The sequence below is a fragment of the Hippichthys cyanospilos genome, chromosome 13, assembly GCF_059441005.1.
Source record: "Hippichthys cyanospilos isolate Australia breed blue-spotted pipefish chromosome 13, RoL_Hcya_1.0, whole genome shotgun sequence".
NCBI classification, from domain to species: domain Eukaryota; kingdom Metazoa; phylum Chordata; class Actinopteri; order Syngnathiformes; family Syngnathidae; genus Hippichthys; species Hippichthys cyanospilos.
The window spans coordinates 18,190,808-18,212,728 of record NC_142381.1 but is presented as its reverse complement, the minus strand read 5'-3'; the positions used below and the strand labels follow the sequence as shown (position 1 = coordinate 18,212,728).

General features: G+C 40.5%; 3 protein-coding genes and 1 long non-coding RNA gene across 4 annotated transcripts in view; 2 read left to right on the top strand and 2 right to left on the bottom strand.

The window, feature by feature from the left end:
• Positions 1-1,168: 1,168 nt before the first annotated feature.
• LOC148414112 (transcription factor 7-like 1) lies at positions 1,169-4,257 on the bottom strand. Its single transcript, XM_088432059.1, has 6 exons — positions 4,236-4,257; positions 3,789-3,952; positions 3,543-3,698; positions 3,285-3,468; positions 2,644-2,701; positions 1,169-1,990 (listed from the first exon to the last, which is right to left on the bottom strand). The coding sequence occupies exons 1-4, from the start codon at positions 4,255-4,257 to the stop codon at positions 3,295-3,297; spliced, it is 516 nt and encodes a 171-aa protein (XP_088288185.1). The 3' UTR covers positions 1,169-1,990; positions 2,644-2,701; positions 3,285-3,294.
• Positions 4,258-6,394: 2,137 nt separating this feature from the next.
• LOC148414110 (uncharacterized) lies at positions 6,395-9,495 on the bottom strand. Its single transcript, XR_015867614.1, has 3 exons — positions 9,318-9,495; positions 8,280-8,372; positions 6,395-7,644 (listed from the first exon to the last, which is right to left on the bottom strand). It is a non-coding gene; the product is annotated as an uncharacterized LOC148414110 (long non-coding RNA).
• Positions 6,613-7,700, top strand: LOC148414111 (uncharacterized). Its single transcript, XM_088431518.1, has 2 exons — positions 6,613-7,068; positions 7,139-7,700. The coding sequence occupies exons 1-2, from the start codon at positions 6,984-6,986 to the stop codon at positions 7,555-7,557; spliced, it is 504 nt and encodes a 167-aa protein (XP_088287644.1). The 5' UTR covers positions 6,613-6,983; the 3' UTR covers positions 7,558-7,700.
• Positions 8,687-21,921, top strand: part of LOC148414109 (tectonic-1-like) — a 23,004-nt gene continuing 9,769 nt past the window's right edge. Inside the window, exons 1-9 of the mRNA XM_088431516.1 lie at positions 8,687-9,037; positions 10,237-10,354; positions 11,943-12,076; positions 13,014-13,165; positions 13,243-13,345; positions 16,094-16,206; positions 20,248-20,268; positions 21,239-21,373; positions 21,444-21,569. Of these exons, the coding sequence (XP_088287642.1) occupies positions 8,734-9,037; positions 10,237-10,354; positions 11,943-12,076; positions 13,014-13,165; positions 13,243-13,345; positions 16,094-16,206; positions 20,248-20,268; positions 21,239-21,373; positions 21,444-21,569 (1,206 nt within the window). The 5' untranslated portion in view covers positions 8,687-8,733. The remainder of the gene's footprint in view (positions 9,038-10,236; positions 10,355-11,942; positions 12,077-13,013; positions 13,166-13,242; positions 13,346-16,093; positions 16,207-20,247; positions 20,269-21,238; positions 21,374-21,443; positions 21,570-21,921) is intronic.

The following is a 21,921-nucleotide window of genomic DNA, read 5'->3' as shown; positions in this document are numbered from 1 at the left end:
GTCTTCCAAAAAACGAGGCGAGAAACACACAAACACAACAAGGTAACGTGTTTTAGTAAGAAGCGGACTTTTGAAGATCAAAACAGTGGAGATAAGTAACAAGTCTGATTGTCAAATATTAAATATACTTGAATTTTGTGTCAATCTGCAAAGGACTGCAATCTGTGGCCTATAAGCTGCCATATTTACACGCAAATGAAGGCAAGTCCCCCAAAAGTAACATTTTCTATGTGGCTCCATTAGTCTAAGCATGACATCGTGATTAGAATTGCATTTGTGGACTATCAAAATCAAAAGTATCTATCAAAAGTTACCTGAACTTTTAAGGAGTATGATGGAATATGTTAGGTCTTCAAAATTATGTTTTTAAAATAATGAAAATTTTAAATTCTGTTTGGATTTTTTCTTTCCAAAGTACTAGCGTTATCGGTATTTGGTAGCGGTAGCGGTGGCTACTCAAGACTTAAGTACTCGTACGGGTATAGATGTGAGAAAAATGCTATCGAACATCTGCAACACAACGTGGTGACAAAGCACCACTTTTGTCTTAATGAGGTTTCTCAATCCACATCGACATGATTGCTCGGCATCAAGACACTACAAGATGGTATCAAAACTCCCGTTTTTGTTCAACGAAGCTCATAAACTCACCCAAACAGTTTCAAGCCATAAGACGACGCCAAATCATTACTTCATGCCGTAGCACAAAAACATCTGCTAATATTTGCTTTTTGTAACGACTGATTTTCCCTAGTTAAAAGAACAACAACAAAAAAGGGGCTCTGCTTACCACGGATCAAATAAATAGATATAGAAATTAATAAATAGATGTATTCGGATTATTTTCCCCCATGTGTTCAGGTTTACCCTCCTCTGGCACCGCTCGTTTCTCCTGCCCCCCCGGGAGGGGGATGGTCCACCCCAAAGGGGAAGAGGAGGAGCTGTACGTGGACATCGGCGCGTACGGGGAGCCCAAAGTCAAACCCTTTGAGGCAACGGCGTCCACGCGGCGACTGGAGAAGTTCGTCCGGGACGTCCACGGGTACGTCTCGCGCCGATTTGCGCCGCGTGGCTCAGATGACACATTTCGAGATGCTTGTGCAACAGCGTGAATAACTACAGTTTGTGGAAAAAATTGCAGAATGATATTGAATTGCGTATATGACCTTTTAATTAGAAGAATTACAGGATAGAACCAAAATAACAGATGGACAAGTGAAGCTTTATGAAGTACTTCAGATTTTTTTTTTTTTTTTTTTTTTTATAGTGTTCTACATGGCACTTCAGATTCAACGATGAGTGGAAATGTAATCGGTTCCACTGAACTAGCATTTATCGTTAAACCAATAGCACCATCTAGAGGAGTAAAAAAGTGCTTTGCGGCGCTTTTTTCTCCTCACTAAATAATATTAACTTGTTTTATTTTACAATTTAATAAATGGAGTGGAAGGACTTAGCTAAACAGTTTCAAACTGCCATGGTTTGAATTGATCTAAAAATATTGACATTAGAAATGAGGTGACATTCGGTCTACTCCACGTCTTAGGTGGACCCGAAGGACGAAAAGGAGACAGTGGATGTCTCCAGGGTTTCCAACTCCTTAATAAGGATGGAGCTCTGGTCCTCATCTTGTAGGCTGCACAAGACCGACGGGGAGGGGGGGTTTGAACGCCTCGGCCGCTTCCGTGGCTTCCAGTTCCTTGAATAAGGGCGGAGGTCAGGTCTTCCTCCTCCTCAAGCGGGCCGCCGGTGGACGAGGACGAAGACGGGGTGGACGCCTCGTCCCATTCCAGCTCGAGGGGTTCCAGCTCCTTCAACAAGCTGGAGATCAGGTCCTCCTCGGATCCGGCTTGCGGCAAGGAGGACAAGAATGCCTCGGCGGAGTCCATGACTTCCTTCAGTTGGGTGGAGACCAGGTCTGCTTGGGGTACTGGATCCAAAGTGCGCATGCACGGAGGGTCGGTCTGCACGGGGACCTCAGGTGCCAACACTGCAAACACAAACAGCTGTTATCCTTTCAATTCATGAGTGTATTACAAAAACATTTTTGGACAAACCTGGAATGATAAATTCGAGGGATGGAAAAAGTGCCGTTAGTTTCATGAAATTTGAATGAAAACGCAAGCTCGGGATAGGTAGGTTTTTAAAAGGATGGGTCCTTTTTGGGGAAGATTTTTGTTGTAGTATAATAACTCATTCTATCCTAAAGGCATAGTTTACATCTTTTTAAGCTTTGAAGACATTCAAAAGTTTCTCAGAGGTATTAACTGTTTGTTAGTCGTCAAGATATTCACGCTTTAACTCATTCAATGCCACTGGCGTCAAAGAGCGTTTCAACAAGGGAGGCAGTGAATGAGTTAATTTAAACTAGTGAAAGGTGACGTCAAAGCCAAAAGGTGGTAGCGAGTTTGCTCGAGACTGCCCTCTGCTGTCGATTGGTTTTTACGTCATTGGAACTGACGTGATTGGATAATGAACCCCTCGAACACGGGATTTCGTTTTAGTGACGGCGAGGTAAAACTGTTTTAACTTTATTAATTGTACAGGAGGATAAAAACATATCAAATGAATTACAGATTTTTAAAAAAAAGCTACTTTTTATTGCGAAAAAAATGTGAAATAAGTCAAATATCGAGTACTCACTGGTTGGACCGTTTGGACGCTTGGCTGCACTGACCCACTCTCTCTTTCTCTTTCTGACCTGCACAAGACACAACAAAAAGATCTTTAGTGCGCAATAAAACGACATTATGAAAAAACTAGAAAATGCATTCTGGAGAATTTGCGTGGAAAAGATGATGGATGATTTTGAATATCATCGAGTCTGGGGTGTACCTAATAAATTGACCATGATTACCGCCACCTGGGGGTAGACGGGCGAAAATGTGTGATGTGCATAATAAATCCTGTCAAGATTACCACGGGAGAGAACCTCTTGCGCGTATCTAAATAAATGATACAAATGGCCGGGGTGACTTAAAAAAAAATGGATTTTCTAAAGCTAACGTGATGGTGAAAACAAAGTTTTCCCAATGTGAGATGAATGTGCTAGAAGTTGTGATTCTGCAACGGAATGAAAATCGAGGGCGTTACCTATTAAACTATTAAAAAAAAAAAAAACAGGAACATTTATCGGCGGAAATATCAAACATCTGTGAATCTGAAATGCAACGCTTTTCATGTCAAATGTCAAAACTCCCATCGGGAATGTATGGTGAAAAACAAAAATATTCCTTTCCGCAATCATTGACTTATTTCACTGTTATTGTAACTAATTGACTCACGTAGTTCTCGCTACAGGACCAGTCCGGGTACATTTTGGCGTGCAGGCGGTTGAGACGCTGGGATTCCTCGAAATATCTCCACTGTGGGCAAAAAGTGACTCACGTAGTTCTCGCTACAGGACCAGTCCGGGTACATTTTGGCGTGCAGGCGGTTGAGACGCTGGGATTCCTCGAAATATCTCCACTGTGGGCAAAAAGTGTAAGCGCACACACATGCAAGCTCCACGCCAAGAGGATGTGCAGATCACACACACTCACAATCTGCCCCAGGATGTTGTTCACGGAGGCACTGTCTTTGGGACATTGGCCCCCAGACGAAATTTGGGCTCGCACGAAAGGCCGCTGCTCCTTCATAAAAACGATGAAGGCGTTCGGTGGCTTTTTGATATAAGGCCTGGAGTTATCCGCTTTTTCCTATTGAGACAACGGGGGGGAAAAAAAAAAAATCAAATGTGTGCCTAGTCTGCACGTTCAAGGAAATACATTTTTGTAAATGATTCTTACCGGGAGGAGTTTTTGCTTGGCAATTGTGGCGTTACTGATGAAGTCGGTAGTGAAGGAAGGAAATAAGTCCCAGGCGGAAACTCGTACGAAAGTTGTCCAACTCTGCGCACGTCGAAGAACACAAATTAGGCAACATAAAAAAAAAAAAAAAAGAGAGAGATTGACTACGTTTTGTTTTTTTGTGCGGTACTTACGTCACTCGGACGGGAAGTTGGTTCTGCTCAACAGGTGCACCGCTAAACTGCAAAGTTAAAAAAAAAAAAAAAACGTTAGTAACGTACTTTTTATGAGCAATAATGTCTAACTATAATTTTGAAATAACTCGACTTTGGATGACTGATTTTTAATACCTTCCACAAAAATCACCCGTGTTAGGTCTATTTATGCGTTATACGTCGTTCACATAACTGTGATTACTTATTGCACTTTTAAAAATGAGCATTAAACCTGATTCCGGATCGTCATTCATCTTCGCGAGAGGATGCAAGAGTCACAAAAGTACCCAAAGTATTTTCTAAAAACTTAAAAAAAAAAAAAAAAAAAAAAAAAAAAACAGTCAGAAACTGTTACAACAATTTCTAAACTAATTTTGTTTCTCTCCAAACGTCGATTTGATGGAGACTTTCCGTCGATGAATGCTCTCAGGCATGTTTCGGGAATCTTCCGAAAGTGCAATAAAGGTATTTATGTTTGGATAATAAACTAATAACGAATGAAAAGAAAAAAAAACGTTATCCGTACCAAGTGTTGATTGTCTGTCATCACGCATGCTTCTGCGTCAGTAATTTGGAAAAGTTTGTCCCAGTCGATCGATGTTTGCCATCCTCGCTGGTCGATGCACTTGAGGGTAACTAATATTAAACTACCATCAACATCAAAATATATACATTGACAGGCACCCGATATTAGCCAATCACAGGCGTGAGGAGACGGGTCGTCTTTGATACGTCACGAGGTCAGACGTTAAATGAAAGAGCGACCGTGACGGGCTAGCTAACGGCTGAGATTTCTGACTTACCATTTGGAAGCCCCTGGGACGAGTGGGGAGCTTCAAGTTTAAAAGATAAATCAGTATCTTGTATTAAAGTCACAATACACGACAATCTAAGACAATATCTACTCGTATTTTGGCCCTTTCTGCTTTTGCAGAGCTTCTAAACCGCTTTCAGTGATGTTGTGCCCCTGTGGCATATGACCCCTTTGCCTGCGCAAAAGGTTTTTTGGGTTGGAATTAAAAGAAAAACCAGATTTAAATTAGAGTGCTGTGCCAACGTTATTTTAGGTACGATAAGATTAACTTTATTGTCCCCAGGTGGAAATGTGTCTTAGGCAAAGTGTGTTGGACCACAGCAGTGTTTAAAACAGACGTCTAAAAGCACATCAGCATAGCAGCATTGTACAATTAGTGTAGGGACTAAGACACTGGCATGTTCATGGACATTCCTACGATAAATGTTAACTGTTGAATCCAAAATGTTGGCAGAGCATCATCAAATGTGAAACCCACCGTCAGGTTGATATCAAGAGTTTTTTTTTTGTTCCATAAAAATGACGTTGTGGTCTCTATGTAATTTTATTCCTCACTGACTTGTGTAGTTTTCTTTTTCCATCCCAAGTGAAGTTACTTTTTTGTAAATAGCAAGACTTGAATTTCACATTAAGAAACTGACTTCAGTTTGACACATACTATTGTATTTTCCCATTGAAATGTAAAAAAAAAAAAACAAAAACAAAAAGCAAAACAGCTATCAATGTTAAAATGCAAAGCAGTTAAAGAGAGGTGGCGATTGGCAACGTAAGATGGCCGCCGGCGGGATTCTGTTATCCTACGGCCTGAAACTAATTGGGTTTGGCGGTGCATTTTGGTAGCGGAAGTGGCTCTGGTTGGCGGGCGGAAATCACGTGTCCCCCGCTCACAGGACAGATGTTGGGGGCAGTCAAAACACTAGACACAAAATGGCTGCCTTGGGTGTTGAGTGATGCTCTCTAATTTGTAGCAATCTATGTTTTTATTTTATGGACACTTGGGCAAGTTATTTTTGTTTAAATGTTTTAGGTAATCATGCAATGTCATCATGCTGATGTAATCCACCTGCGTGTGGGTGTGTCTAATAAAAACCCCATGGAGTTGCGGGCAGTTGTCTCTAATGGGGTGGAAGGGAAGTCAAGTCTCCAAGTGTGTTTTGTTACTTTTCCCTCGTCTTGACGGCTTTCATTTGAACAGTTTGCTGCTTAATGTTAACTCTGTCAACATGATCAATAAAGCCAAGACGTTCCGACTAGTAAAAGCGCTGCTAATGGCAAAACACGAAGAAAACAAGAACGAAGCCTACGATCACACAAAAAAAACCCAACTGCAAATACAAGAAACTACAAATAATAATACAAACCCATTAAAGAAAAACACGCTGCAAAATTATAAATCTCAGAACACTTACATAAATAGAAACACGTACAGAGTGAAAAACATCTTCACGTACGGCAGCGTTAAGTTGTTTATTCTCGCAACGGAAATACGCCTGGCCACTAGGAGACTTCCATCGGACCAGAAAATTGTGAGACCAGATCAATAGTAGAAGTGTTTTCATTGACCAGCTCCTGGATAAAGAAAAGGTACACTTTATTGAAATATTTTGAAATGCGTTTAAACACTTCGGTTTCATCGTTCAAAAAGACATAGTTATTTATGAAAAACAATGAATTGTGTCTGGACTTGAAGTATATTGTGGCGGACACTTGGACCATGTCTCTCACCCAGTAGGCATGTTGCTATGATCCTTTGATGCTTTGAACCTGTTTGCTTTGTCTTTGCTGTTTTGGACTTTGTTGTATCAGTTTTGTGATGGCGTGCGAAGAGTCGCCACATAGGTGACCCCAGACGTTAGAATGGGTGAACATAGTTATTTATGAAAAACAATGAATTATGTCTGGACTTGAAGTATATTGTGGCGGACACAAGGACCATGTCTCTCACCAAGTAGGCATGTTGCTATGATCCTTTGATGCTTTGAACCTGTTGGCTTTGTCTTTGCTGTTTTGGACTTTGTTGTATCAGTTTTGTGATGGCGTGCGAAGAGTCGCCACATTGGTGACCCCAGACGTTAGAATGGGTGACTCCGGAGGGGTCATCTTGCCATATTATTATCCCAGACGTTAGAAAGTTTCGTCAGGCTGTTGGAGATGTAGTGTCGCCACATGGGTGACGTCAGAATGTTTCAGCGAGGAATCACTGCAGACGTCCCACATCGTGGCATCCCTCCACCAGCCTACTATATGTCAGGTAATGCAGCAAGCTGGTACCACGTCAGCCAGCCAGCACCCCGACAAGGGTCCTCTCACCCGTCGCCCAGTCCCTTGGCGCACCAGGGATCGAGCCAGCCAACAACAGGCTGGTACGGGCGCTGGTGAGAACCGCTGTGCAGTCCAATTTCGGAGTCCCTGGACGTCGACCGGGATCTTCCAGCCGGGCGGCCTCATCTACTACCGATGTCCGTCCGGCCACAGCAGTAGGCCTCCAGCCACCATCATTCAGCCTCCCCTCCGATTCACCATGCCCGCAGGTATGGTCCGAGTATACATCGGAGCAGGTCAGCTGGTGTCGGTGCTGCAGCAGGTTCAGGCCCAGGCACAGACTGGGACGCAGCCGCGACCGGCCTTCCCTCGGAAGCCCACTGTGCCTGCCAGCATGCGGGTCAGCACTGCCACTCCGGCTCCTGCGGAACTTCAGAACATCCCTTTGCCAACGCCACCTCATGGTTTTCACTGCTGAGTGTCTCACCCTTACTCATGTCGCACTGGTGTCACATACACCGCCCAGGACCGGAATGTGACTCAGGGTGCCAGACTGGCGAATACCCTGTGGGGTATTTAATGCATGTCCGAGTTAATTAAATACAAATCCTTTCAAATCAACAGGTTTCGAGTCAAATAACTATACTGCTTTTTTACAACAGTAAAACAGTCCTAAAATTTGAACAGATTCAAAGTATGCCGACCGGCTTTTATTGCAAAACGGAGAGACACAAAGGTTCTTCGCACCGATGTGTTCTGTGGTTGCAGCTTTTTCCAACTGTTCACACCGTAGAACACTTTGAGCTGCTACAGACAAAGCTGGAAAACAATTTCTTCATACATCTTCGTGAAATTGCGTGCAGTCGCGTCCGACTTGATGACAGCGAGAGCAAAATTCACCCCACCCCGGAAGCCCTTTTGCGATCTTAAACTCAAATGAGACTATGGGTTAACAATTTCTCCAAAGTAAATAATATTACTCTGGTTGACTTAGATATACTATCTAGCTGATTCAAACTGAAATGAAAATTGGGACTCGTACTGAACAAAGTTGAATTCACTATTAACACAACAGCGTCATCTTCAGGCAAACGAACGGCACTGACATTGCCAACGGCCACACAAAGTTAAGTATTAGGCGGACACTAGGACCATGCCTACTGGGTGAGAGACATGGTCCTGGTGTCCGCCACAGCATACCGTTTCTTTCTCCAAGAGCCGGTCCATGGAAACACTTCCACCGAGGATCTGGTCCCACGATCTTTTTCACGAGGATCTGGTCTCACGATGTTTCTGCTCCAAGGAGATGCCATACATGCAGTTGTTTTTCACTCGGTGTGTGTTTGTTTTTGCAAGTTTTCTTAATTTATAATTTTGCAGCGTGTTTCTTTTAATTGATTTGCATTTATATGTGCAGTTGTTGTTTTCTTTCTTTTTTTTGTTAACAAAGGCGATAAATGTTAGGAAATATGACTTCCTTAAATCCTAAAAGGCCCAATGAGTCCAATCAAGACTCCGACACGGTAGGTGGCGGTAGTACTGTCTTCCATTGACAAACCCCCGTTTAAAGAAAAAAATGAAGACAGAGCGGAAGTTGTCGTTTACATCCCATCTGGAATTTCCTCCAAGGACCATAGTAACGACTAAACAAAGCATGACACTTTTGGTTGCTATGTTTTGGTTAGACCTCTGCTGCATAACAATGTTTTTATTGTTTTCTGTAAGCGCTTCAAACGAAAACTCAACAGGTTACGATGTGAATTCGACAGGAATTACTGAATTTAACTCCACAGTGGACGAGACTCCGGAAAATACAACGTTTGTGGTGGCTACGGTCACTGACTTTGTCCCGTCCATTTCAAATTCAAGTTACTATATTACCGAAACTACAACTCTACAAGCTTTGAATATCGAGCCGCTGCCTGTCTCGGGTCATCTACCCACCCCCACGAATGACGGTAACTAAGGTCTCGATTGACTTGAAAAATGTTCTTGCTATGGTCTGAATTCATGTTATTAATCTTTCTATAACACGTCAGGGGCGAGAAATGGCAAAATATCTGAAAATATCTTAAGCGAATCCTTAAAAAAAAATCTCGTCTCTTTAATCTGTAGAAACACCTCGCATAGGAAAATTGTTCATTTTTGAAAGATATTATTCCACTGTGTTAATTAAATAAATCGTTTTGCAGGTTATTTCGCAGGCTTGTATACGAAAGGACTAATAATGCCACTTACTCTGCCTTACATGAATTTGAAGCCACCGACGGCCGTCTTATGTTGCCACACCAAACAATGCTTCAACACACATTTTTTTTCCTGCTGCGGCTACACATAATCTTAAATCCCTCGGGCTAAAATGACGCATTGTGGGGCGTACAGTTGTACGAATGGGTTTAGAAGCACTTGACCTATAGACAAGAACGTTATTTTAAAGTTTCCCTTGCCCTTGCTCTTTTTTTATGTAGTGTTGTAGGCGTTCAGCAATTAAAGGGACAGTGTGTAAGATTTAGACCGTTTTTCATTACGGACAGCAGGAGGTGCTGCATTTACCATTGTCAGTAGGCTAGCTATAATAGACAAGACAGCCTCCAGAGGAGTGCCACCCACCATGTAATATAATTTAATGATAACTAGACTTACAATTATATTTAAAACATACTGTTGGTTGTTAAGAAGACATTTATTTGCAAGTTCATTTTAAATGTATAATTTAATTTATTCATTTTTAATGAAAAACGGAATAAATCTTACACCTTGTCCCTTTAAGTCATATGAAAATGAGATTTTAGTACTTCCAATATTAGGAGCATTTTGTGGTATTTATTGTGCATAAAGTGTGTTTTTTTTGTTTTACAAAAACAACAGTGTAGTGCCGTGTACCGCTTATTTCCTTCCGTGCCAAATCAAGTCATGATAAAGTATAATTAGACATAAAATGGAATGACAATATTATGTATAGCTTGTATGTATGTGTGTTCTTTGGCATCACTTTTATTCTTTGTTGTGCTTACTAATGCCTTTGAAATGTCCTGATGTAATAATTTTGTTTATTTGGCACTTGGTCTACTACCTTTATCAACGGTACTTTTGATTTTGCAATGAAAGATGCTTACAGTTTACAGTTGTGTCATTTTTATTCATTTTTACATGTCAGGTGGCAGTGTGTGTTCCTGTGATGAGCATAAAGGTTTCTGCAACATCAACTGTTGCTGTGACAGAGAGTGTAATCAGGAGATAGCTTTGTTCACCAGCTGCTCAGCAGTCACCGTGAGGCAAGTGTTCATACGTTTGTGGTAGTTAAAGTTGCTACCTTCTCTGATTTTGCTTCAAAAATGAAAATGTAGGTATTCATATTTGTAATTCTTGACTTAATTCCCAAATGTTTATACCACACGTGTCAAACTAAAGCATCGCATGCCAAATGTGGGCCCTTCATGTCATTCTATGTGGCCCGCTAGAGTAAACAGGTCAAAAGCGCGCTTTGATGGAAAATTACTTTTACACACTAAGTGATGGCTCACAGCCACACAATGACAGTTTTTCTTTATCAATCCCAAAAAGTGGAATTGAGATTTTTTTTTTTAACTTAATTGCACTTGCATTTCATCATTTAGTGTCTGTGGCCAGGGTGCAGTGCATCTTCTAGCATAAATAAAAGTGTATGCTTTGATGCTCACAGCCATCAAAGACAGACATAGTTGCTGTTCGTACTCTTGAGCAAACATTTGAACAAACCTGGCTGACCAAAAAAATCTGTGTTCTGTGGTTCTGACATTTCTTCGTCTCAACCAATCTCAAACCATCTCAGTATGTACATTGAACTAAAAATAAAATCACAAAAAAAATATATATATTTCTAAAAGTTGGTCATTCATGATTGTTGAAATTTATTATTTGGTCTTCAAGAGAAATCTGGGATGGTCAGAATGACTTTTGATTACTTTCAAATCACCTGTGGCGATATTTGAGTTTTTGAGTTGCAGAATAGAATGGTAATATACTGGCAGAAAAGTCAAAGATGGCAAAACACTGCAAAAATAAAGTAAAATACAAATACAATTTTAGGTCTACTAATACACATTTTTTTAATAGATAATGATTTTTTTTTTACAATCACCATGGCAAGTGTGTGTGTGTGTGTGTGTGTGTGTGTGTGTGTGTGTGTGTATGTGGAGGGGGGATGTTTTCTCTTTCTTAGTGGGGTCTTTGCAAAAAATATTTGAGAAGCACTGAGCTAAGGAAACTCCAGGTAGTCCAAAACAGCCACGAGATTGGTACTGTGCTACTCTATGAGAACTCATGTATAACAGTGTTTGCTGGCTGACATCATAAGAGTTTGTCTTTTAATTCACTTATGCTGTTCAAGTTGTGAATTTCCAATAATGTTCCAGTCTTTATATATGATCAGATTGTGTTCTGTAATTCTGTTCACTGCCATGATAAAAGAAATACCTGTAATGGTCAACTGGTTATTGTTTGTCCCAAGACCAATGCACTAAGGTCTATTATTTGCAGAGCCTATTCACTGTGGTATAATTTACCACGGGAGCTACTCGTCATCGGGAATAGATTAACTTTCAAAATGTATTTGGAACTTTGATGTACTCAGAGATTTCTTATTTTTTGATATTGATGTTATTTTTGTATTATTTTATATGTTCTGTTTTGATTGATTTTAGTTTGTTGAGTTTGTCAGGTGCTCTAATATCTTGTAGGTGTAATAATGTGTAAAAACTTTATGCATTATGTGAATTCTTTTGTATGTACTGTATATCTGTTGTCGTACCCCAGAAAGACCAGCTAGATGCTTTGACACTAGCTAATGGGGAAGTTTAACTCATCAGCATATGTTTCTTGCAGTGGCAACAAGCAGTTGTGCAGCCATACTACTGCATCATATGATTTGCGATACACTGTGGAGGGATACTCATACCTGCAGCCCTTAGTTCAGCAAGAGATGAATCTACACAGTTTCTGCATTCAGTCACATTCTCGTAAGTCTTAAATGGTCTTTGTTTTGATTAGAAAATATTTCAACACTTGTATGTCGTGTGCTGTCGAGACCCCTGTACTCGTGGTTCAGCACCCCTGAATTTGATTTCCACTATTATTGGACAGGGCCAATCCCTCTCCTCTGTGAATCACAAGGGTCAATTGTATTATTGTTAGCAAATTCTCATTGCAAAAACAGACTGACTGCCGACTGCACAGTAGGCAAATTGCCTAACTTTTGCTCTATTAGTGAGAAGAGATGTCACTGGGGAGGTTCTGGGGATTTGTGTAAAATGAAATAGGGGCTTTTAGAGCTATTTGAAATGCGAAGTGCATATTTTTACAAAAATTCAACCATGATGGTGGCTCTTTGCCACATAGCTCATTTAGTGACTGGTGCCACAAATATTTGCCATATATGAAGTCTAAACTGCAAACTTATGAGGCTGTTGGTTTGGGGTTTGTTAAACTGTTTATTTAATTGAAATGTTCTCAAATTTGACACAGCCCGCTAAACGATGTTGACATGTTTTAATGTTTATATGGTGATCAGTTTCATTGCAGCAGTTCAAAAATGCATTTAACGCCAAGTTTGTGCAAGAAAACCTGCCGTGAATACCTGCTCGCGGGTGCCCTTAAGAATCTCCGCTCCCGTTTCAAAATCAGAACATCAAAATATGTACCACTACTCCAGAAAATCAGACTTCATCACTGCAAACTTTGGGGAGAAAAAACAAGCTTCAAAATGTTCTACTCAAAACTGACAAAAATACAAACTTGATGTTGAAAATGTTCATCATTTGATGTCATGATATATTTAGTTTATAGCAAAAATAAAGATATTGGCCTCTCTTTAAGGAGGGGGTGCGTTTTTACAAAATTCTAAATGTAATTTACTTAAATTCTAAGGTTGTTCTCAACATTAATTATTTGTCTTAGGTCTTGATAGATTTTATTTTCCTGCCCCCACTCTTCCACTGGACACAAATTTTGACTCACTCTTCAAGCAGTTTAATAGATTTGGTTTCAGCGCAATGGAAAATAATGACAAGACTTCATATATCCCTGCTGTGGACCACAACTTTTATCAGGTAAGTATGACATTGGCACATTTTTTAGGATATTCGATGTTTCATTTGCAAATTATTTGTGATTTGATTCTTTTCAGTATGGAGATGCAATCATGTCCGCTAAAGACGATGGAAAAAGAGAATTTTTTTACCTGCCAGCGTCCAGTATTTCCATTGACTGTGTTGACAAGAGTCCTGCAGGTAGTTAATACTAGTCACTCTTGATATATACATGCTTTCAAGTATGAAAGTTGTTATTTTATGTGAACAAAAGTAGACCAAAGATACTGGTTTATTCAAATGAAATCTGAGCACTACACAGACCTACTGTATGTCCGTCCGTCCACTTTCAAAAGTTATATTTCTATCCTTTTCAAAGTGCGGATGAAAACAACTTTAAGAATAGTACTGGTAAGTCTCACCTCTGGTTGAAATAATTTAAATTATTTTTTTTTAGAATATAAGATATAGCTTTGTCTTGACTGACTTGACTGGTGTTATTTTTACAATACTGCAACTTAAATCATTTTGTCAGAAAAAATGGGTTTGTTCATAATTCAATTCAGCTCAGTTGCGTACATACAGTATTCAATATTTTGTTTATGCCCAGTGTAAGGCATGAGCACCTATTATTATTTATCTACAGCTTCTGGAAAGTATTCAAAGAATTTCCATATTTTTTAAATTTACTTGGGGACATTTTTTTAATTAAAAAAACAAAAAACAAACTAAAAAAATCACATTTACATATGTATTCGCACCCTCTGCTATGAAGCTAAAAAAAAAATGTCTCACGTGCATTGTATTTCCACTGATCATCTTTGAGATGTTTCTACTGCTTAATTGGAGTCCAGCCACTGTAAATTTAGTAAATTGAAAATGATTTGGAAAGGCACACGCCTGTCTATATCAGGGCCCACAATTGGCCATGTCAGAGCCCAAACACCAAATATGAAGACAAAGGAATTTGTCTGTAGACCTGCGTGACAGGTTTGCCTCGCGGGGACATATACAGAAAAAAATTCTGCTGCTTTGAAGGTCCCAATGAGCACAATGGTCTCATATTATTTGTAAATGGAAGAAGTTTGGGGGCGGCTCAGTGGAATGAGTGGTCAGCACGTCCACCTCACAGTTCAGGGTACCGAGTACCAATTCCAGCTCGCTCCGGCCTTCCTGTGGTCCTGTTTCCATGCTCTGCCTGAGACAGCGCAGGTTCTCTCAGGGTACTCTGGCTTAAATCATGACGTCATGAGTCAGTGTGGAGAGTACTTCAAAGACATTAATTCCACCCGCACGTCTTTCTCTCGAGGAAGCAGAGTTTGGGAGCTCTGAGGTAGATCTCAAGAGTATTGTTGTGGGTTTGCTTCTTGCTCTGGCCTTTCTGTGTGGAGTATGCATGTTCACCCGTGCCCGTGTGGGTGTCTCTGGGAACTCTTGCTTCCTCTCACATTCCAAAAACATGCAGTTTTGGTAAATTCGAAACTCTAAATCGTCCTTAGGTGTGTTTTGCATCCAAATAGTGGTTTGTCTTTGTGTTCCCTTCAATTGGCAGGCAACAGGCAACCAGTTCAGTGCCTGAATACAAGTGGGATTAGCTGCAGCAAGCATTCATGCAATTCAAGCATTAGCATCTAGCTTCGTCATGCTACTTGCTCATTACAGGTAAAATCCCTAAATTGGTCTAAAGAGATGCACGATTTTTGGGTCACTTGGTTCGTGTTGCATTAGAAACAATCAGTAATGTAGATATTTTTGAAGTTACTTTTTTACAGCTCAACACAGTGCTTTCGTATTTGACTAGACATCATGATTTCTATCTGTTTTGCTCTTCTTTTGTCATGGACTGTATGTTATTTCGTGGGTGCCACCTAGTGTATACAAAGCCGGTTTTACATGAACAAATGGAAAAAAGACAATCTGAAATAGTCATTGAAATTTGTAGAAAATTGCTATACCAGTGTTCCCTTGTATTCACTGTTAATGGAAACCAAAAATCCCCGCAGTACGTGAACTGTACGTGAATTCCATTTAGTAGAATTTGCCCCTTGACAGATATTCTTCATACGTACATAAATAAAGTGGGTGAAATATGTTTAAAAAAAAAAGTGTACCTACCTTTCTTCCTCATGCACAGTAATCTCCTAATGTTGGTATGGAAGCTGAACAAGTATGTGTCTCTTTTGGGTCACAAACCTCCCATCATCCATCCATTCATCCATTTTCTATATCCGCTTATCTTCACGAGGGTCTTTGGCTTGCTGGTGGCTATCCCAGCAGTTTTTGGGCAGTAGGTGGGCGATGCCCTGAACTGCTAGCGTGCCAATTGCAGGGGGCACAAACTTGATTTTACTTTAAAACAAGCAACATTCAGTGTGCCAGAGCATGGTAATGGTGACCCTAACCCTCTCTGAGTGTCTGCAGCAGCGAGCCTTACGCCCGTCACTATACTGTAACACAATGTTCATTCGCCGCAATGGAAAATTCTTTTAAAGAGCCATTCACATCTACTAACTAGTCGGGAGGCAAAGAGAGATTCATATCTACAGCTGAAGTTGCCCCCGCATAGCAGCCTTCGCACTTCAGAACTTGGTGCTGTTTGTTTTTTGGGGGGACAAAATGCCCTTAGATACATAATGCCATGACTCGATGTAGAATGATTAGCAGTGGTTTGGTTTTTAGCAAAAGTGTATTTTTGGGGACTAAACAAGACCAAATGTTAACAGGCTGTTAGACTGACTCAGATTCCACTCGACTGAGTGTGGTAGTGTTACTGCACTATATTGGGTAGGCGCTTCATAAAGTTTGTGTGATATAGAGTTTTTTAAACGCTGCACCTATGGTATTATCAATACGTGGGGGGGGGGGGGCAAGGGAATTGAGTAGATCTTCAACGTCTATAAGAGTCAGTGGTAGTGAATGAGTTAATAATTTTGTCCTCTTTTTCTACAGCATTCCTCCAAGACAGGAGAAGTCGTTGTTCCCGGCGTGTGGTTCTGAATGACGACTGTAGCTCTCTACCAGCCATAAGCATAGATACCTACACAAACATCAGTCTCTATGCTGTGAGTTACCCCTTGCATATGTCGTTACTGTGGTTGTGCGATTGTCAGTTACTGTATTGAACTTTGTGACATTGCTTTCATACAGTTTAATTTTGTCCAATTTGGAGTCACTGGATATGTTGATCGACGTGCAGGGGTGTGTGGACATAACAATTATGGTGCGATTTGATGTACAGTGGTACCTCGGTACTCGACCGCCTCTATACTCGACCAAATCGGTGCTCGACCAAAAAATTCAAGTAGAAAATGCATCGGGCCTCGAACAGATTTTCGGTTCTCGACTAGCCGAGCCGACCCGAACGCACTCCTCGGCCCTTCTCGGCCAGCGGCTAAGCGCCAGTTCAATTCAGACCGCCAGCGGAGTAAGACGTACGCAGTTTGTTCGAGTATTTCTTCCCGGATTTAAACTTTTTTGTGTTGCTGTAGCCCTTAATAATGGCTCCAAAGAAAGACAGTGATAAGGTGAAGGCAAAGAGGAAAACAGCGAGGACCACTATTGAATTGAAGAAGGAAAATATAGCAAAATATGAAAGTGGTGTACGAGTGTCCAACCTCGCGTCGCAGTTACCTAGCGTAAACATGGAAGGGGATTCCCCTTCCAAGGAGTAACCCCCCCTCCCGATCTCTCCACATCCATTCCTTTATGCCATCAACCACTCTCCAAAACGTAAGTAAATTATACAAAATGGTTTATAATGCTTTATTTATCTTTATCATGTACTGCTTGTGCACATTTACTTGTGCACACATACTTTCCATTATTTCTTAAGGGAAAATTGGTTTCGGTGTTCGAACAAATCGGTGCTCGACCACCACCTCAGAACGGATTATGGTCGAGTACCGAGGTACCACTGTATTTTATTCCCCCCCAATACCCAACTTCACATTACACACCAGTTAAGGTACATGATAATAATAAAAATACTGAAAAAAAAGGGAATGTATCACTCTCAATCCCTGAGGTGACAGCAAACAAAAAAAATCATGACATCTAAAACTAGGCAAAGGCAAAAGCTGTTTACAATAAAGATTATTGACATTTAACTAAAACAATAATACAAATTGGGTCAGAATCAAAAGGCTGCAATAGCAGACACGCAAACTGAAGAGTTCGCCAAAAATAACTAGTATCAAAAAACAACTAATTAACTAGCATTGAACAAGCATAGACGGATGGTTCACGTTTTGAAACAAGTACAAAATAAGAGTGCACTGCACAAAACGGATACTGTAGCTGCTTTGCCATTGAAGGTAGACCGCAAGTCACGGAAGAGCAGAGTGGAGAAGAGATGGGAGCTGGAATAAACGTCACCTGTTGTTGGAGAAAAAGAGGCAAAGGTGGAGCGGAGGAGCTGCGGCGTGTCAAACCGGTGACAGAGTAGAAGTGAGGGACTACAGGATAGATGTGACTACAAATTTGGATTGTACCAAATTTTGACTTTTCAAAATAACTATACGGCTGGGCGGGGCACCAAATTTTGCTTTTCATATTTCATCACGGGCAAAACACTTTATATCTCAGCTGCACAAAGTCCAAAAAAAATCCCAAACTTGACAAGTAAATTAAGTGTCATGGGCTGAAGTCATCTACAGTATATGATCATATTCTGCATTACATACAGTGCCACTTAGTGGCGGATTTTATGTGTTTGCCTGAGTGTATTTTTCGATGGGTAAACTTGCTATTCGCCCGTGTTAGTTATCTTATTCAATCTCATAGACTTATTTTATCAAGAGTCCAAACGTTCAAAGGTCAACTTGTTGTGGGTTATTGAAAATGCTAGATTTCACTTGTTGCTGCCAAGGGTGGTCTGTCCAATCATTAAGTTTTAGGGGCTAGTATTTTTTCCACTCAAGGCTTGGTAATTTTGCAAACATGTTTTTCCCACTTGAACTGCACTACCGAATGGAATTGTCATAGTGAATTGAATAGAATCATAAAATAAAAATTAAAATCCCAGTGAATTCAAGTGAAAATCCCAGTGAATTCAAGATTTAAGAGTTTTATTATCATATGAATAGTAACACTACACAATGAAATTCTAATTCTGTTCACTTCCCCCAGCAGACTTACATTCCACATAATAGAGCAAGTAATAAAGCAGACAAAATAGGCAATAAAACCAGTAATAGGGCAATAAGGGCAGTGATAATGAGGCACTAATAGAAGAATAGCTTCACATTCTGAACATATTATGGAGTCAATGGAGTGGAAGAAACTATAAACGTATGAGGATGATTGTGCAAAATATTATGTAGTAAGCAACATTCCTGCAATGTGCAGTGTGCGGGAGTTGTAAGGTGCATGTGTACGTACATGTGGTAAAGTGACTGGTGAAGGAGCTGATTAGCGCGTGAGGGATTCGTTCAGAGTCCTGATGGCCTGTGGGTAGAAGCTGTTTGCCACCCCTGTGTCCTGGCCCTCAGGCTTCTGTATTATCTGCCTGTTGGCAGCAGTTTAAACAGATTGTCTTATGTGTGAGTACTGTCCGTGATGAGGTTGTGTGTCCTATGCAGAACCCCGGTGTGGTCAATGTCCTGCAGTGAGGGGAAGGCTGTTCCAGTGTTGTGCTGTGAGGTCTTGATCACACGCTGGAGAGCCTTCCTGTCTTGTGCTGTATAGTTGCCGTACCAGACTGTGATGGAGGTGCTGATGACAATTTGAATTGTACATTTGTTGAAGTTCTTGAGAATTTTTGCTGCAAACTTCTTCATTCTCCTCAAAAAGTACAGTCTCTGTTGGGAATTTTTGATGATATGTTGGGTGTTGTTGGAACATGTGAGAATTGAACCTTCCTGGAGTCATGTACCCCATTCACTTGTTGCTGCAGAAGGTGGCCCACATAGCCTTTCCGTTTTGCGGGCCATTTGCTTGTTTACTTTGGTTATGTTTGTCTGGTACTTTCCTTAATGATCTTAAACTTTGTCAAAACTTTTAGGGCTGTAACAGAAAAAGTGATTTATACTATAGCCTCTCGAACTAAGTTGCACTATAGAATGTTCAATGGAATCATAATCCCACTGAATCGATTCTTTCTTGAATCATATCCCACCCCATGAATTGATATACAGTACAGTGGGCCCCCGGGTTACGAACTTAATCCGTTCAGCGGCTACGCTCGTAACTCGAACTGCTCGTATGACGGGCAATCCAAACCTATGTTAATTAGTGAATGCGTGCAACGCGTGCAAAAACCTTAGGTAATAATATCACGACTTTGTACACATATTAAAAATGAGTAACATAATCTACTGTGCAGTTACAATGTCACAGTCACTGTTTCAGTCACGGTGTCAGTCACGGAGATGCTAAAACATATCATCCTCTTACTTCTTCCTTTACCGCTACTAGCAATTTTAGAAGCTATGTCTAACAGATAAAGTTTGCAAAGTCTTCACAACATTCCTTCCTTCCGTTTTTCACTCATTTTCTCTCCTTCCTTTCATCCCGACCAGCTGTGCCATCAAGCTAGATAAAGGCGTTCGGCCAATAGCATATCGGCATTTCTGTGGTTGACGTGACGCCGGCCAATAACATCTCCGTGAGTGAGACCGGGTGGCCTTAATCGACCAATAGCATATTGGCATCTCCATGACTGACTCCGTGACTGACACCGTGACTGAGACAGTGACTGTGACGTTGTAAGAGCAATAGTGTTCACGTTACTGTCACAAGCGTCAACTGCTAATTTAGTTGACGCAACTAAGCAAAAATATATTTGCATACACAATGGCCGGCATGTCCGATTGTTCGTAAGACAAAAGGTTTGCTCGTAAGTGGGGGACAAAAATCTCCGTGGTTCACGCTCGTAAGTCGAATTGTTTGTAAAACAGGGTGTTCGTAAACCGGGGGCCGACTGTATATCGAATCACCTTTTGGAGATAAGCACACATAGAAACTATGCAAAGAAATAAGAATTTTTAAGAAATAAATAAAATATTTTGATAAGAGGGAATATCATTTTACAGTTGTGTGTATGCATGTGTGCGTGTATGCAAACAAGTGATATTTTATGATTTTATTTTACTTTTTTGTTACAGGGGAAGAATGAACATGATACTGTAAGTATGCCTATTGTGCATTCCTATGAAAAATCACACAATTAAATTGTTTCTGCAAATGTTGCTTTACGTTTTAATAAAGAAACTGAAAAACAAAACAATGATCAAATCAGTCGTTAGCCAGTTTTACACAGAGACCTGACAAGACATGCTCTCAAAGAAACTGACACTAATGAACCATTTGAACAAATTAAGTCCCTATGGTTTCGGAAACCAAACTGAATTACAGTACTTGTGTTTGCCGTTTATTATGTAATGAGTCCAACTTAATAGTTTAAAATTTGAGGGAGACAATGATGCAGAGCTTTTTGTGAACAAGATGTTTCATTTCCTGATGACGTTTCATTTCCTGATGGCATTTCATTTCCTAGTTAGTCTGTACCATAAAACTTATATTTAAGAAGAAATTAAACGGCCAATGTGGCGGCACAGTGGAAGACTTAGTACGTTTGCCGCACAGTTCAGAGATCGTGGGTTCCATTCCAGCTTTCCCCGGTCTACCTGTGTGGAGTTTACTGCTTGTGCTCGCATGGGTCTTCTCCAGGCACTCAGGTCTCCTCCCACATTCCAAAAACATGCATAGTAGGTATATTGAACACTCCAGATTGCCCTTAGGCGTGATTGTGAGGGTGAATGGTTCGTTGACTATGACAACCGGTCTAGGGTGTTCTCCGACTACTGCTTGGACAGCTGGGATAGGCACCAGCAAGCCAGCGACCCTAGTAAGGATAAGCGCCTAAAAAAAATGGATGGATGTATAAATAACCAGTGTGCCAAATGTAATTCATACAATACATACAATACAATTTATATATTTCACTGTGGAAAGTTTACAATATCATGATATGTGCCCTTTCATCACATGTTATGTTTTTTCATTATACAAAAGATAAATACTTAAATACTAACTCCTGATTAAAAGAATAAACAGAAAAATACATTGATTGACTTCTCATTTTGTGGTTGTCAGGTCGTTCCTGTGGAAATGGCTTCAGTAATGTTGCAGTCTTTAGATGGTACTCGGAACGAAATCAGGATTGATGAGGAGGAAAACATAAAGCCACAACTCATAAATCCAAACGTGTGCGCAAATGTCGTGTTAAAGGTCAGTCTCACACAACATTTTGATTTTTGACAACAGGATTAGTTCCAAATTTTTGTTTTTGTTTTCTTAGGTTGCATATTTGGTGAAGTACAACAAGGCAGGCCAAATAGTGAATACCACTGTGCATCTGCTGCTTGGGAATTTCCGTGTAGCACCATTTACCCTGGAGCAGGAGTTCTCTGTCAAATTTATTCAGGTATTATCTCAACTCACTAAGTGGAGTTTTCCCTCCCCTCCCCGTTTTTTGACTTATCCATTTAATGGAGTTATTCACTAAATATTCTGTTCTCTAATTTGCGATCCGCCGGACTTATAGTTTAGAAATAAATTAGCCATGGATTGTTTTCCCCTTGCTGCATTGTGATTACTAAATTGAAGCACACACACTCAAATATATGTTACTGACATAAATAGATGCTTTTTTTTTTTTTGGCATCTGTCGACACCCCATTTGTCGACGGACCGACAAAAGACGGGAATGCTAAAAAAATTAAGATTAAGAATGGTGGAAGTGTATTTTTCATCTGTTGTTGTAATCTTCGGGATAG

What these genes read in the sequence shown, in the direction of transcription:
- LOC148414112 (XM_088432059.1), bottom strand. Translation starts at nt 4,257, where the DNA reads ATGAATGACGATCCGGAATCAG. An exon ending in GAATGACGATCCGGAATCAG is followed by an intron (nt 3,953 to 4,235) that starts GTTTAATGCTCA and finishes AACAAAACGTAG; the next exon opens with TCAATCTCTCTCTTTTTTTT. An exon ending in ACAACATCCTGGGGCAGATT is followed by an intron (nt 3,469 to 3,542) that starts GTGAGTGTGTGT and finishes TTTTGCCCACAG; the next exon opens with TGGAGATATTTCGAGGAATC.
- LOC148414111 (XM_088431518.1), top strand. Translation starts at nt 6,984, where the DNA reads ATGGGTGACGTCAGAATGTTTCAGCGAGGAATCACTGCAGACGTCCCA. An exon ending in ACCAGCCTACTATATGTCAG is followed by an intron (nt 7,069 to 7,138) that starts GTAATGCAGCAA and finishes CCCGTCGCCCAG; the next exon opens with TCCCTTGGCGCACCAGGGAT.